Source organism: Amaranthus tricolor, chromosome 11 (assembly GCF_026212465.1).
Source record: "Amaranthus tricolor cultivar Red isolate AtriRed21 chromosome 11, ASM2621246v1, whole genome shotgun sequence".
In the NCBI taxonomy this organism is placed as follows: Eukaryota; Viridiplantae; Streptophyta; class Magnoliopsida; order Caryophyllales; family Amaranthaceae; genus Amaranthus; species Amaranthus tricolor.
The window spans coordinates 25,112,681-25,129,894 of NC_080057.1; the positions used below are offsets into that span (position 1 = coordinate 25,112,681).

Consider the following 17,214-nt stretch of genomic DNA (forward strand, 5'->3'; position numbering starts at 1 on the left):
ATTATTTAATTTTATCCATACAATTTTTCCTTCGTTCTCCATTTATTACTAACATTCACTTTTTTTTTTTTAAAAAAAAAAATCAATTCTCTTTTCTACATACCAATTCAAATCAACGGAAGATTAGGACTAAAAGATATTTATCTTAACTTGAGTTTCTCCAATCCTCATCAATATTACTAAATTCTCAAAACCATGTGGGAAATATTTTTTTGGAGGAATATCATGTGGAATATTAATTTAGTTTATAAAATACATATAATCCTTATTCAACAACCATACTTGGGGGCTGGGGCATGATTACTTCTACGCCATGCATGAGTAATCTATGTGAGTATGAACCCAAATTTTTTTTATATCATTTTAAATTACTTGTAATATTTGACTTTTCATGTAGTTTAATACATTAATTTAATCTTTAATATTTTTAATTATGTGTAATAAAAATTATAAAAATTTAATAATCTTTGCATTGAGATGAATCAAATTTGAGATGAATCAAATAAGATCCCACTTGACTATATTTTAACTTATAAATTAAAAACTAATAACTAATTAAGAATGATAACTAAATAATACAATATTCCTTATGTAGTAATTTGAAACGTATAAAGTATATATAAAGAATTTTCAGTGAAAGGACTTTAAAATTGCCAAGAGTTTTAGCAACTTTATTATGTTAACAGCGAAACCAACAAATATTATAATTCACACATAAAATTAAAATAATTTATCCGCCAAATACCCGACAAATAATATTACTCCCTTCTATTCATTTTAAGCGTTCCAGTTATTTTGGGACAATATTCATCTATCACTCTTAAATTTTATTTTATTATTAATCTATAAGTTAAATCATATTCATGTGAGATCTTATTTTATTCATTTTAGTGTAAAGTTCATTAAAATCAACTTTATATAATTTTTAATAATACATAATTAGATATATTAAAGATTAAATAAGTGTATTGGTTAGAGTGTATAGTGTAAATAAGATAGAGGAGTACTATATTTTTACATGTTTCGGGGATCGTGGCTGAGCTTTGTTCACAAGTAGCTCCTCCCCTATGCATGATGCATCATTGTTGATACGATCTGTAAGCGGGTCTTCCTTCAATAGTTTATAATTAATGAAGTGAGAAAATGACCTTCTATACCATTACATTGATAGATCTACTATGCTATACCATCATATTTTTTTTAAAATGCAAGATAGGCCAGGATAAAAGTGTTCAAAATAAACTCGAAGATTTAATATCTACCCGAATTTATAGCTAAACTCGATTTTAACCTGACTTTAAAATGAATTTAAAAATGCATAACTAATGGAGGTACAAGCCTCGATTTTTAAATGACCTGAAATACTATTCCCTCCTGTTCACCACAAGTTTCTCATTTGCTTTATGCAATCTATCCAACGCACTTATTCAATTAATATCTCTAATTGTGCATAATTAAAAATTATAGAAAGTTGATGAAAATAATCGTTGCAATGAGACGAATCAAACAAGATCCTACTTGAACATATTTTAACTTATAGATTAATAAAATGCAAATTAAGAGTAAGAGATGAGTAATACCCAAAAAACAAATGGGACGCTTGTGGAGAATAGGAGGGAGTATATCTGAAATAGACCCAATAATTCAAATGAACATCTTTAAATCGAGAAAACTAATATTCATTCTAAAAAAAATATATTTACAATTGAAACAAGACCTGATTCTCATCCTATTTTATTTCTTTGTTGTAGGTTCCACTCACTTCCACATGATCAAATGACTAAGCTTCACCATGTGGCTTTATATATTAAGCTCATTTTGTTTTTTTTGAGAAATCATATGCATGTTTAATGATTTTTAGTTTAATAATATTTTATATCATAGTGAAAGAAAAGTATGGCTTATACTCCTGGTATTCTTACTCATTGGCCATGGGAGCCTCTTGGTAGCTTCAAGGTTCTCTTTCTTCCCCATTTTAATTCTCATTTAATTACTATTTATCTTTCTAATACACTAATTTCTTGAATAATTATGGTAAATTATTCTAAGTTAATTAGCAAATAATAGTCTTAAAAATCATATTTAGTAATGCATTGTGCTAATTAGTTGATCATGTTAGCTTGTAATCTTGTATGAATTCTAGTTTCCATGAATGAGAAAAATAAATTAAAATTGATGGTTGAAGCCCAAAATATATTATATATTCTCTTATGTCCCTTCATTCGAGAGCATTATAAGCTAAAAGTATGTATTACAACAGAACACACAAACTTTCCTCATACTTTATACTAAATATTCCACTTAAAATAATGAGATTCGAACTCATGATCTTTCGTCACATCACGTTGTCTTCTAATACAATATCAAAAAATTAACTAAACCAAAAGCTTAAATTGATGATTGAAGCCCAACAATATCTTATATATAGTCAATCATGAAATTTCATTCGTTCACACGGAATCAAAAGCAAACGTGACATAAAATTCGAATCTCATCCACTTAAAAATAGGGTATGACACATGCATTGGTAAAATAACATGTTTTGAAATTTCAATCACAAACTTAACTTTTACTCAAATAATATCTACACATATAAAAACACACATATACAACATTGCATGGATACTAAATTAAAAAACTGTTTAATTGCTAATATTTTTTTTTAATAACTTTCATATATATATATATATATATATATATATATATATATATATATATATATATATATAGGATTAAATAAATAAATTTATATTATATATACTAACATTGATATTATTGTTTAATGGGTGAAGTATGTTTTAGTGGCACCTGGAGTGATTCACAGCATATACTTGTTCATAGTGAAATCAGAAGAAAGAAGCCTATTTTATGTATTGACATTCCCATTTATGTTATGGAGGATGCTTCATAATCAGCTGTGGATCACCCTATCGCGTTATCGTACGACCAATGGCAAAAACTTGATTGTTGATAAGAGTATTGAGTTTGACCAAGTTGATAGGGAAAGCAATTGGTAAGAATACTAATTACAATAACTAACCTTTACTTGATATTTCCTCTATCCTACAAATTTTACCTAAATTTTCATTCAAATTTATTCTATTAAATTTGTCTTACTTTTATTGTTGGTTGTGACAAGAGTTGTACTGATCTAACCATAATATATACGAGCTTAAAACGGCTCGTGCCATAAATAAGTCATACTTTAAATAGACCTTTATTATTTACATAAATAAAACAGGCTAAAAATGACTCTATACAAACTTTAAATGACTCTTTATTATTAGTTTTTTTCTTTAATTATGATAAATTACTATATATTTATGATAAAAGCAAGTAATTATATTATACTACATAAATTGAATATGATTATTTCAATAGAATTCTAAAGAGCAAAACTATAAACGGAACAGCTCAGGCCGGGCTGGAGTGGATTGAGAGGGCTCAACCCATTTGAACTTATTTATATTTTGTTTGAGTCCGACCCATTTCGATCCCTTTGGCCCAATTCAAATTTGACCCATACTACAGATCTAGTCGTGACCCACATCTTTTTTAAATTCGACTTCATTCACACACTTAACTTATATTTTCAGGGATGAGCAGATATTATTTAATTGGATAATATTTTATGGGTTTTATTGGGGTATAGAAGCAGCAAGAAAAGCACCATTGTGGAGAATGGATGGGATGGTACAAATAATGTTGATTCATATTGGTCCCGTGGAGTTTATGTACTATTGGTTACATAGAGCATTACACCATCACTTTCTCTACTCTCGTTATCACTCTCATCACCATTCTTCCATTGTCACTCAACCTATTACTTGTAAGTCATTTTTCATTTTTCACTTTTCTTTGACCGGAATATACTGGTATAATGATGATGATTTTCATTTATGTACGTTCTTATAAATTCTAGTTTGATGTTGTGCAAATATATCATCATCATCATACTCAGTGTATCCGCCCATAGAAAATTATGATCAGGGTTTGAGGAGGGAAGGACGGCGGCAACTCATATCCATAAAAGAAGAGCGCGACCTAAGAGTCCCTCAACTCAAGAAATAATAGGAGCAGTTTCTGCAACGGCTAGGGCCGAGTGAGGCTGAAGCTGACTTCGTAGGTTTGCATCGTATCGCCCAGACGTGACCCTTAAACATAAAAAGATATTTATAAAATCATACGATATTATAATTTTGCTGCTATATAACAAATGACAGTCTAACAACCATTTGCCAAATGTAGCAAAATTACTGGTCAATCAAAGCTGACATGGCAGTTTTATAGTTGTTTGCAGTGTAATTTGAAATTAATGCAATTTTTGCAAGATTACTTACATTGTTTCTACTTTCTATAATAAAACCATAAAATAATTACAATACATACTATACAATGAGAAAATATTTAGAGTATATGTTTTACAATCAGAGTTATTAGATTTTTTCTATAATGAAAAGCATAGAATTTCACTTTTTCCTTTAATACAAAATAAACCTGAAATAAATATTTTAATAGGAATAATTAGTTTCCAGTAACAATATGAAAACTTCTTAGTAATTGCAATTATACAATAAGAATGATTAGATTGTTTCTATAATAAATATATAGTTTCCATTAAATAAAAGGATACTTTTGGTAATTGAAATCATACAATCAAAATGATCAGATAGTTTTATAATAAAAGACATAGAATTTCACTATTTCCTTCATTAAAGAATAACATAAATTCAATAATCAAAATAAATATTTTCAGTTTTAATATTTTCCGTTTGTGCAAATACATCGAGTTTATTAAATACATAAATTTAACAAAATTAATATGTACTAGCGTCATTCTGAGATTATTACTTATTAGAATTGCGATTCTACTTGAAATCAGTGACATGGATAGTATCTGATCGGTGAAACATTGAATAATTAATATTAATATTTTTTTTTAAGTTTAGTTGTAATTATGGAATATTTTCATCAAACACAAGTGCATATAAGAAAAAACAAGTAAAATTGTGACTAAGTTTGTTGAATTGGATCGTAAGATCGTATTATGATCATACCACGTAAGAGTTTATTCTATCTCAAATCGTAAGATTTCACCAACTTTACAATTCTGCTTAAGATCTGAATCGCTCACCTCTCTTTAAAGTCGTAGTAAATCAGAATCACAGTTTTAAAAACAATTAATTCTGATTTCAATTTAGTTTTTTTGATAAAATGAATCTGTTGATGATTTTGATTAATTAACATTCAATTAATCAAGTTTTGATATTTAATTTTTAACAAAAATATATTTGTTCTTAAGCATTTACATAGAACAATATTATTGCATGAAACCATCATTATATGATATTTAAAAATAAGAGAAAACACAAACAATAAAAATAATGGAATTGTATTTAAAAATAAAATAGAGTAAATTTAATAGGACATATTAAAATAAAATGCAATAAATTGAATTTGACAGAGACATATATATGTTAATTATTATTTTTTATTTTTTTGTGGCAGCCGTAATTCATCCATTTGCTGAGCACATATTATACTATGGTCTCTTCTCCATACCAATGTTAACAACAATAATCACTGGGACACAATCTATTGTTGCTGTGTACATTTATATAACTTACATTGATTTTATGAACAACTTGGGTCATTGCAATTTTGAGCTCATTCCTAAATGGCTCTTTACCTCATTTCCTCTACTTAAGTATCTCTTCTACACTCCCTCGTAAGTGCTCAACTCTCTTGGTATCGATACACATTTAACTTAAAGGCCTCTTATTAGAGTATATAACATATAGATTTTGGGTCTCATTCACCTGCTTAAGCTCTGATACCATTTCAATAAACTAAATCAATTAAAAACTTAAGTTGATGATTGAGGCTCTACAATGTGTTATATATATATATATATATATATATATATATATATATATATATATATATATATATATATATATATATATATGTGTATTCTTATAGATTTTGTATGAAGAGGCGTGATAGAATAGTATCTTAGCTTTTAGCTTCAACCATTAGCCTAAACTTTGGGTAAAAGCCTTAGATTGTGTGTTGTAAGATATATGTGTCTACCCACTAGTACCCAGGCGCGTTGTGTGACACTTTTCCTATCTTTCAGGAGCCTATCTTTTGGGGATGAATTTTGTGTGCGCATTTCTCCTTGCCCTCTTTTTGGAGGGGACAAGGGTATAATCTGCCCGCTACTCTCCTCCCCTTGGACCCTGACTTGTGGGGATATTGGCTTGATGACTATGAGTGTATTATTACTATGACTATGACTATGACTTAAAAGAGAGTTTATAAACTGATTAAAAGTCATTTACCAGGCAAACTAAGTAGTTTTGAAAGTTTGTTAATCAAAAACCAAAATATCAAAACTCAAAAGTCAATGAAATAGTTAGTCAAGAAGCGAAATTACTAAACATCTCCCCATAACGTTTAATCTTAAGTTCTATTAAAATAACTTTATGCTCCCTCCTTACCAAAGATATGCTCCACCATAATATTTATATGAATCTATTATTTTAGTCAAACAGAAATATATTTTCTAGAAAAAGGAAGTATTATAATTTCAAATACCGAATTTTCCTTAAGTGTTAAGATGCAAACAAAAATAAAAATTTAATTTATTATAATAATTGACTTATTATTTATGATAATTAATTTTTTTATTGATATAGGTTTCACTCTCTACACCACACAAGATTTAGAACAAACTACTCTCTTTTCATGCCAATCTATGACTACATATATGGAACATGGGATGAATCCACAGATACTCTATATGAAACAACTCTTGAGAAACAAGAAGACATTCCTAATGTTGTTCATCTTACTCATTTGACTACACTACAATCAATTTACCATCTAAGGCTAGGGTTTGCATCTCTTGCTTCCAAACCCTTGAATACAAAATGGTATTTGTGGCCTCTTTCATTTGGGTCTTTTCTCATGACATTGATGTATGGTAAAGCATTTATGGTTGAGAAAAACACTTTTAAAAACCTCAAGGCACAATTGTGGATCATACCACGATATCTCATACATGTAAGCTATTAATTATGCCCTTACTTTTATTTTTTATTTTTAGTTGCTAAATCACTATGATAATTTATATTGCTAAGTTGTCAACTTATCATTTTGCAGTACTCCTCCAGTTTCATTTTATTGATTACATTTAATTTTACACAACTGTCAAAGTATAATTCAAGTCTCAATATATCTATAATGCTTCATAAAAAATAGGGAAATTTGCAAAGAAACACCTTTTAAAACCCTTTTTTTGTAAAGAAACACCTTTTATAATTTTTTTTGTAAAAAAACACCTTTTAAGAGACTTTTTTTTAAAAAAAACACCTTAAATCAGCTTCCGGTGACTTTTGTCAACTTTCCGGCGTTGACTATGCCAGTCAACGCCGGAAAGTTGACAAAAGTCACCGGCATTTGATTTAAGGTGTTTTTTTTTAAAAAAGTCTTTTAAAAGGTGTTTTTTTACAAAAAAAATTATAAAAGGTGTTTCTTTACAAAAAAAAATTTTTTAAAAATTATTATTTTTTTATTTTGTTTTTATTATTATTATTATTATTATTATTATTATTATTAATATTCTTAATTTTTTTTAATTTTTTTTTAATTTTTTTTATTAATAATAAAAATAAATTTTTTTTAAAAAAATAATATTAATGATAAAAATAAAAATAAAAATAAAAACAAAAATTTTAAAAATAGTTAAAAAAAATTAAAAAAAAATTAATAATAATAAAAAAATAAAAAGTATAAAAAAATATAAAATAACAATAATAATAATTAAAAATAATAATAATAATAATAAAATTAAAAATAAATATAAAATTTAAAAAATATTTTTAAAAAAAAAGAATAATAATATTTATTATTATTATTATTATTATTATTATTATTATTATTATTATTATTATTATAATTCTTTTTTTTAAAAAAAAATTTTTATTTTATTTTTATTTTTAATTTTATTATTATTATTATTATTATTATTTTTAATTATTATTATTGTTATTTTATATTTTTTTATACTTTTTATTTTTTTTATTATTATTAATTTTTTTTTAATTTTTTTTAACTTTTTTTAAAATTTTTGTTTTTATTTTTATTACTACTTTTATTATTAATATTATTTTTTGAAAAAAATTTTTATTTTTATTATTATATAAAAAAAAATTTTTTTTAAAAATTAATAATAATAATAATAATAATAATAATAATAATAATAAAAACAAAAATAAAAAAAATAATAATTTTTAAAAAATTTTTTTTTTATTATTTCAAAAGAAACACCTTTTAAAACCCTTTTTGTAAAGAAACACCTTTTATAATTTTTTTTGTAAAAAAACACCTTTTAAGAGACTTTTTTTAAAAAAAACACCTTAAATCAGTTTCCGGTGACTTTTGTCAACTTTCCGGCGTTGACTGGCATAGTCAACGCCGGAAAGTTGACAAAAGTCACCGGAAACTGATTTAAGGTGTTTTTTTTAAAAAAAGTCTCTTAAAAGGTGTTTTTTTACAAAAAAAATTTATAAAAGGTGTTTCTTTACAAAAAAGTGATTTTAAAAGGTATTTCTTTGCAAATTTTCCTAAAAACATATTAAAAAATATGTTAAAAATTCTATACATTAAATTGAATTTAATATAATCCTCGTGTATATATTTTAACTTTTATATACCCAAATCATGTTTGAATTTTTCTCTCCTTATATGAATATTCTAAATGTAACCAACAAAATGAAACAAACAATATAGTGAATAGTTATGTATATAAATATAACCTCATCATAACTCATAAGCATAGCCCTTTAATTTTTAGAAATTAATTACATAAAATTCAAATTCCATATTGTATTGTGTGGTGACGCTTTATTCTTCATACTTTCTCCATTTTAATTTATTTGTTATTACTCCATATACAATCAAAACTATATAAAATTTTTATATTATATAAGAAATGAATGCTTTGGATGTAGCATCACTTTCAATGGCAACAAGAGACTACCAACAAAATGATTGAAGAAGCCATTCTAGAGGCTCATAATAAAGGAGTCAAAGTTGTGAGCTTGGGGCTATGTAATCAGGCAAGCCACTATGCTTTTGCATGTATTATAATTTTTTTATCTTATAAGAATTTGATCTTATTAGTTTGTCTCGTTAAAGCACGTATCCTCTCTTTCTTTCAGCTTACTCTGTATTAAAAAAACGTTTATTTACAATCAAGTTATATAACTAGTGGTAATAGCAAAAGTTTATAGGGTAATTTTCATGAAAAGTAACAAGTGATTATCATGAAAATAAAATTATCCACGCACATTGTATTTTTCTTAACAAAATTTTACTACCACCTAATATCACCCCTTTAAGTGATAGTGGACGAAAATAATAATGTTAACAAAAAGAGAAATAAATATACGATGAACTTTCACATGTGATTTTTCTGTTATATGTAATTATTATTATTAGCCAAATTTTAACATTGTGTACCAAACGAGCCGTGATTTTGAAGCATAACTAGCTAGCTGATTAACTTGTTGTGCTTGATGTTGATTCAGGGAAAAGAATTAAATGAAAATGGTAAAATTTACTTGAGGAGAAACCCTACGCTAAAAGTGAAAGTGGTTGATGGTAGCAGTTTAACTATTGCATTGGTGCTTAATAGTATTCCTCATGAAACTACCCAAGTTTTATTTAGGGGTAACATTTCTAAAGTGGCCTACTCCATTGTCTCTGCCCTGTGTTATAAGGGCATTCAGGTAATCATTATATTTAAGCTTGCTGATAATAAAGTTGGCCAGGTTCTATACATATAAATTAAGTGTTCGATTGCACAAGACCTTTAAAAATATTGCGTATTTTTGCTCTGCTCTAATAAATGTTTCACTTCTTTTTGTTGTCAAATCTTATATTAGTATGGTGAGAAATCAATTGTCACACTTTTTATTAACAAAAATAAAAATTTAATAATAGGAGCAACATAAATAGTTCCAAATGGTGCCTAAACATATGGTTGGTCTCCATGATTCCAACAAAATAGCCTTAGTGGAGCAATATAGAAGCATACATAGTCTCTCATTTCAACAAAATAACCTTTTATTTCAAACAAAATTGAAGGTTTTCTTCATACAATCTAAAATACTTCCAATATAGTAGTATGTGACACTAATTTTTATATGATACAAATTATATTTTTATATGATATGCTATTAATCCATCTGCATTTTTTATTTGAATTTCATTATTTGATATATACTCATTTAAAAAACAGAAAGAGTGTTAACGACTTATATTACTAACTTTTAATTTTCTGTACGATTATGTGATTAACTTGTACGACTAACATTTAGTTTTCTGTACAATTAAGTTAGTTTAATCAGATTTCAAACTTAACATGTGTTTAAGTTTAACCTACATGCTTTTACAACAACAATTTAGGTTGCCACCATAAGAAAGGATGAATATGAGAAGCTTAAGAAATTTGTAACAAAAGAAGGTATCAACAATCTCATCTTTTCAACAAAAAGCCTCAACCATGCAAAGGTAATAACCTTTAATTAATAGAAAATAAATAATTTTTTTCTTGTATAATCTTTCACTTATGCTTTGCTTTGTAGGTATGGTTAGTTGGAGAAGATTTGACTGCAATGGAACAATCCATGGCACAAAGAGGAACTCTATTTATTCCCTTCTCTCAGTTTCCTTCAAAAAAAGCGAGAAAAGATTGTTTCTATCATATTGTTCCATCCATGTTGGCTCCCAAATCTTTTGAGAACTTGCATTCTTGCGAGGTTTGTTCAGAATATATGATATTATTTTATCATTCATTTATTTCTCCCATTTTGTTTCCTTAGATAGCTTAATTTTAAAACATATACTCGAAAATGAATTTTTTCCAACCACACACGCTAAACACTCGTCTAGGCACGTCATCCTTTTTCTGATTTTTTTTTTCTAAACACTAAATTTGAGTCAATTCTAGATTTTCATTGTATAAAATCATCGTTTCCAAACATAATATTAAGATGTAAATTTGATCTTGTGATATTAATCCGCTAACATTTTCGTACATCAGAATTGGTTGCCGAGAAGGGTGATGAGTGCTTGTCGTGTAGCCGGAATCGTGCACGCATTAGAAGGGTGGAACACAAACGAATGTGGGGATGCAGTATTTGACATGGACAAAACTTGGGAAGCTTCTCTTAGATATGGATTTCGGCCTTTCTTAGGTGTTACTCAATAGACCTTCAAAATGTACTTTGGAGTGTTTTATGTCTAATATGAGACTATATAAGATGAAGTATTTGTTATTAGTTATTCCTAATGTGTCATATGTTTTGATGTAACTTGATTACAAGAAATAAGAGACTATATATATCATGAGGATGAAGAAATGATGTTATGTATAATACATTATATAACATTTTAAAATATTTATAAATGGAAATAAAAACTTAAAACAAGAAACAAGTTAAGTGGGTTGCTACTAGGTCAATCCTGATTAGTAATAGATCAAGTTAGGGTTGTGATTTTTGATTTAATTAACTAAATGTGTTGGATTCAGATTAAATGGTTTTTCACCCGTTCATATATGATCCAAGCACAAATTCGACCCCACCTGATATGTTTGACAGGCATAATATGTATTTTTTTATTTTAATTGTTTTCTCATAACCTCGTACGTAGTTATAGATATATTATATATTACATTGACATTTTTATAATGTAGTGTTTGGGAATAAACATTTCATTTCATATTATGATTTCAATTGTGAAATCATAAATGAAGAATTTGAGAATGACAAGATTTGAGTAGTTATTTTCAAATTCTCAACTTTAACTACTTTAAAAATAATAGTAGAATTTGATCCAAATTTAAATTTGAAAAATTTTAATTTGCCAAATAATAAATTTGAGCCAATTTCAAATTTCTAAATGAAATCATTATTCTCAAACATTGCATAAATAAATTTATAACTTGATAAATATAATTATACTTGTATAGCTTTTCATATTACTATATTATAGACGTATCAATTTTTCTATCTTTTTGAGTTTATTCTAAAATATTTCTATATTAGAAGTAAAAAATGAGACTAAAATATTTCTATATTAAGAGCCAAAATTGACTCTTTGACTCGAGCTATATCAAAACATATCTTCCTCAATGTAGATATTGTCAACCAAAATTCTCTTTTTATATCAGTTATTCAGGTTCACTAGCTTCTAAATCACATCATGCATGTTGTCAATCTTAAGATTGAATTTCTAATTTAACTAAAATTAGGGAAAAGAGTAATTTACTATTAACGATATTTAAATAAACTTGACTATAAAATTAACAAGTAACGATAACATGTAGTTACGCAAAAAATTAGTGAAGAATAGTGAATAAATGTTCTCAATATAATTAAGATTGAGAATCGAATTTTGTTTTGGTTGCGATAAGATTAGTTTAATCAAAAAATATAATTAACACTAAATTTATTGGATCATATCGATGAATCATATTATCAATTAAGATTATAAGACCCAACCGACATTACATTCCTATTTATGATTCCGCATCCTATTTTTAGATCGTAGAATTAGATCACAATCAAGATTTAATAAATTTGACGTTCACGCGCCGCCTTCTCCGACTCCAAATTATTCTTTAAAACCCTAAAAGAAAACACAAATCTTCCATTTCTCTCCGTTTACCCAATTCTCAAAAAAATGGCAGCAACTACAATTTCATCATCAATAGTCTCAAAAACATCTCTAAATCTCAAACCCAAATCCCTAATTCCTCCTCACATTTCCCCCAATTCCCAACTTTCCCTTTCCTCCAAACTTTCCTTAATCCCATCTATTTTCCTTTTTTCTCACATTCATCAAATCTCTGCAATAACACCCACAAAAAAATTCACCATTTCTGCCAACCTTGATGCAAAACCCACAATTCTAGTCGCGGAAAAGCTTGGAGATGCAGGATTAGACCTTCTAAAAGCGTATGCAAATGTCGATTGTTCGTACAATTTAAGCCCAGAAGAGTTGTGTACAAAGATCTCACTCTGTGATGCTTTGATTGTAAGAAGTGGAACAAAGGTAACTAGAGAAGTTTTTGAGTCTTCCCATGGAAGATTAAAGGTTGTTGGAAGAGCTGGTGTTGGGATTGATAATGTGGATCTGGGTGCAGCAACTGAACATGGGTGTTTGGTTGTTAATGCTCCAACAGCTAATACTATTGCTGCTGCAGAACATGGGATTGCTCTTTTGACTGCTATGTCTAGGAATATTGCTCAAGCTGATGCTTCTGTGAAAGCTGGTATGTTTTTGATTGATTTTTGTTTGAGGCATTTTGTTGAACATGTCAAGGATGATATTTCCTGAAAAAAATTTAGATCTGTTTGATGGAAATTGTGGGTTTTGCTGATTTTGATTGGATGATGTGGATTCAAATTTTGGGTAATTGTTGGTGATTTTGAAAATTTTGAATTGTGGGGTAAAAAATATTGAATCTTTGATTAAAAACATGTTTCTATTTTGTATATTTGTTTTTTAGGATTGTAATTTGGTTTTTGGATTAATGGGTGAAAAGTTAATGTTGGTTTTGATTGGATGAATGGGTTCTAAAAGTTGGATTGATACAGTTTGATTGCTGGTTCACAAGTATTATGCTGGGGTTAAGCTCTGTTAACTTTAAAGTTTTGATTTTTGAATTGTGGGGTTAGAAAATTGTCTTTGATGGTTTCTAATAATCACTATCACGTGATTCACTAATCTCCTTGCGAGTCGCAAATCAAAAAAGTGAATTATGGTCGGTTTTGGGCTACTTAGAGTCATTTTGAGCGAATCAAAAATCAAAAAAGTGAATTATGGTCGGTTTTGGGCTACTTAGAGTCATTTTGAGCGAATCATGAATTCAAAATGCAAATTAAATGGCGAATTATGTTAGGCTGCTATAAATATGAGAATTTTTCAGCTGGGTTCTATTTGAGGATGGTTTTTAAGAAGATTTTTGCAGAGTTTAAGCTCATTCTCATAAAAGGTTTTGATTTTACAACATGCAAATTTAGTCTTGTTAGAGGATGTACAATTGTTAACAACACATTTGTAGCTTGATTTGCGAATCAATTTTCATAGCTACACAGAAAATAACAAATTATGTAGCTTAAAAGTCCCACTTGCCAAAATATCAACTCTTATTTCAATCTAATTTAATTTAATATGTAGGATTTGATTACAAAATAAAATAAATTTTATTTTTTTGGTTTTTCAAGTAGTAGCTTGTTTTGGCTACCCAGCTGGGTTAGCAACATTATTTAGTAGTGATGCTCTTACTTTATTCGAGATGTCAAAAGTTGATCAATGACCTTTGTTTATGACAATTCAGGGGAGTGGAAGAGGAGTAAGTATGTAGGTGTATCCCTTGTAGGGAAGACACTTGCTGTCATGGGTTTTGGAAAGGTCGGGTCTGAGGTCGCAAGGCGTGCTAAGGGGCTTGGTATGCATGTGATTGCACATGACCCTTATGCACCCGCTGATCGTGCCCGAGCTATTGGAGTGGAGCTTGTTTCCTTTGAAGATGCTTTATCTAAAGCAGATTTCATTTCACTCCATATGCCTCTGACTCCTGCAACAACAAAGATGCTTAACGACGAAACTTTTGCTAAAATGAAGAAAGGGGTCATGATTGTGAATGTTGCTCGTGGTGGTGTTATTGATGAAGATGCTCTTGTGAGGGCTTTGGATTCCGGGATTGTTTCTCAGGTAACTACTAAAATGCTGTTGGTCGAAACGAGTACTATTGTTCCGTTGTTTTTGTTGGACGATTATATGACACGCTTTACTTCTGCAGGCGGCACTTGATGTCTTCACTCAAGAGCCCCCAGCAAAGGACAGTAAGTTGATACTGCATGAAAAGGTTACTGCAACTCCACATCTCGGTGCTAGTACCATGGAAGCCCAGGTACGTTAATTTATTCATATTTTAAGATTTAGTAAATGGTAATTTATATTTATATCACTGAAAAATGGTATTTATTCTGTAGGAAGGAGTGGCTATAGAAATTGCAGAAGCAGTTATCGGTGCCTTGAATGGGGAACTTGCTTCGACTGCAGTGAACGCACCTATGGTTCCTGCCGAGGTACATTCCCCTCCCTTAACTCTCGTCCGAGCATTTATCTAATGATTCATTGTCTTATGCTATTTATTTCAATATGCGGGTCGAGATGTAATAACAGACTTGACTTGAGACTCAACGTTCATGCACGGTCAAATCATTTTTCTTGTGTGACTTGGTTGTGTTGCTTAAGCCTTTGTTAATCTTATTTTCACTACGGGCCAAAGTTTTGTAGTTATTTGATTTTAGATTAGTATGGACTATAGCAAATGGTTTGTTAAATTATTTGCAGTTGTTATGAAGTTGTAGTTGATGTTTTCTATGAGTGGCGTTAAATCGGATATAACCTCTTTGCAAAACAAAGGTAATGTTGCATGCATTAAAACCTCCCAAACCAAACCTATACGAAGTTTAGGTGGGATTCATTTAATGGCATCGGAGATTCGGGTTAATGAGCAACCAAAAAACTTCGTATTATGATGATTATCTTGAACAATACTCTAGTTTCATGCATCTTGGTTTTGTAGTTTGTACCAGTATTGGTTCTAGAATATAGCTTTTAATGGTTTTTTTACCTTGAGTTGTAATGTTAGATGACTAGAGTAAAATTGCACTAAGAGTCACGATCACGATAGTGAAATGTTGATGTGGGAACAAAAGTGATGCGATTATTATAACGCCTAAATATCGGTCGAAACTATAAGATATCCCTTGGGGCCAATACACGATTTTTTTTACACCTTTACAATGTGAGAAATACCGTTTCGTTTAGTTTGAGAACCTTTATAACGCGACCGATGCGATGACGGTGGATGGTGAAAATGTACTAAACTCTCTTGTGTTATATTTTGCACTATAATAGAAAGCTCAATAATCAATACTAGATTTGCTCTAAATTTTGTGGCTTTGTGTCAATTTCTAGTGCAGGAACAAAAATTTCCTCTTTGACCCAGTAGTGGCTATGTTTTCTGCAGGTCCTCAATGAGCTGAAACCATTTGTGGAACTCTCGGAAAAACTCGGTCGACTAGCTATCCAACTGGTAGCTGGTGGAAGCGGTGTTAAATCTGTGAAGGTAGGTTATGCAACCTCAAGAGCACCCGACGATCTCGACACCAGGGTGCTCCGAGCAATGATAACCAAAGGTTTGATCGAGCCCATCTCCAGCACCTTTGTGAACTTGGTAAATGCTGATTTCACAGCAAAGCAGAGAGGGCTTCGTATTACCGAAGAGCGTATTCTTCTAGATGGCTCACCCGAAAGCCCGCTCGATTCCATTCAGATTCAGATAGCCAACGTGGAATCGAAATTTGCTAGTGCGATTTCTGATTCCGGGGAGATTAGGCTTCAGGGTAAAGTCAAAGACGGAGTTCCCTATCTAACTAAAGTTGGTTCCTTCGAGGTCGATATCAGCTTAGAGGGTAGCATTATACTATGCCGACAAGTTGATCAACCCGGAATGATAGGAAAGGTCGGAAGTGTGTTGGGAGAGGAGAATGTGAACGTTAGTTTCATGAGTGTCGGAAGGTTGGCTCCAAGAACTCACGCTGTCATGGCAATCGGGGTCGATGAACAACCTAGCAGTCGGGTACTTAAGAAGATTGGCAATATCCCAGCTATCGAAGAGTTCGTGTTTCTTAAGTTATGATTTTCTTAGTTGCACGTTCGAGAGACTTATTTTATTCATCTCGCAACTCGCATTGATGTTCAAGTTGTATTGAGTGCAATATGGTACCATTTTTGGCGGGCTTTGTCAAATGTAGTCAATTCTAACCTTTAGGTATCAAAACTACTAATAATAATGTCAAGTTATTGGGAAGAGTTTAGTGGTTTGCTTGACTCCTATATCATTCCTAGTTATCAAGCCTTGATTTTTATCTTTTATTACCTTTTTTTTTCTTGACTTGTTTTGCTTTCTTTTGCAGGTTTTCTAGCGATATTCTTTTTTTAATATAATTTGTCGTTTTTAGTCTCTCCTCAGATTTAGATTATAGTTTCTATGAACGAGATTGAATTGGACGCTAATCTACCATTTTTAAATTTATTTTATGTATTTATTTATTATTAATT

At 29.4% G+C, this 17,214-nt stretch overlaps 2 protein-coding genes across 2 annotated transcripts; both read left to right on the top strand.

The window, feature by feature from the left end:
- The first annotated feature begins 1,855 nt into the window (after positions 1–1,855).
- LOC130827164 (very-long-chain aldehyde decarbonylase CER1-like) lies at positions 1,856–11,418 on the top strand. The gene is made up of 10 exons (XM_057692812.1): positions 1,856–1,956; positions 2,793–3,013; positions 3,597–3,829; positions 5,509–5,728; positions 6,702–7,068; positions 9,018–9,125; positions 9,597–9,797; positions 10,477–10,581; positions 10,656–10,829; positions 11,114–11,418. The coding sequence occupies exons 1-10, from the start codon at positions 1,897–1,899 to the stop codon at positions 11,279–11,281; spliced, it is 1,857 nt and encodes a 618-aa protein (XP_057548795.1). The 5' UTR covers positions 1,856–1,896; the 3' UTR covers positions 11,282–11,418.
- Positions 11,419–12,611: 1,193 nt separating this feature from the next.
- LOC130827235 (D-3-phosphoglycerate dehydrogenase 3, chloroplastic-like) lies at positions 12,612–17,001 on the top strand. The gene is made up of 5 exons (XM_057692898.1): positions 12,612–13,348; positions 14,417–14,793; positions 14,882–14,992; positions 15,075–15,170; positions 16,121–17,001. The coding sequence occupies exons 1-5, from the start codon at positions 12,757–12,759 to the stop codon at positions 16,790–16,792; spliced, it is 1,848 nt and encodes a 615-aa protein (XP_057548881.1). The 5' UTR covers positions 12,612–12,756; the 3' UTR covers positions 16,793–17,001.
- The last annotated feature ends 213 nt before the right edge of the window (positions 17,002–17,214 follow it).

Bases quoted from the DNA above. Each gene is read 5' to 3' on its own strand.
- LOC130827164 (XM_057692812.1), top strand. From the start codon at position 1,897: ATGGCTTATACTCCTGGTATTCTTACTCATTGGCCATGGGAGCCTCTT. The intron at 3,830-5,508 runs GTAAGTCATTTT...TTTTTGTGGCAG, and splicing joins TGTCACTCAACCTATTACTT to CCGTAATTCATCCATTTGCT. The intron at 10,830-11,113 runs GTTTGTTCAGAA...TTCGTACATCAG, and splicing joins AGAACTTGCATTCTTGCGAG to AATTGGTTGCCGAGAAGGGT.
- LOC130827235 (XM_057692898.1), top strand. From the start codon at position 12,757: ATGGCAGCAACTACAATTTCATCATCAATAGTCTCAAAAACATCTCTA. The intron at 14,794-14,881 runs GTAACTACTAAA...TTACTTCTGCAG, and splicing joins ATTCCGGGATTGTTTCTCAG to GCGGCACTTGATGTCTTCAC. The intron at 14,993-15,074 runs GTACGTTAATTT...TTTATTCTGTAG, and splicing joins CTAGTACCATGGAAGCCCAG to GAAGGAGTGGCTATAGAAAT.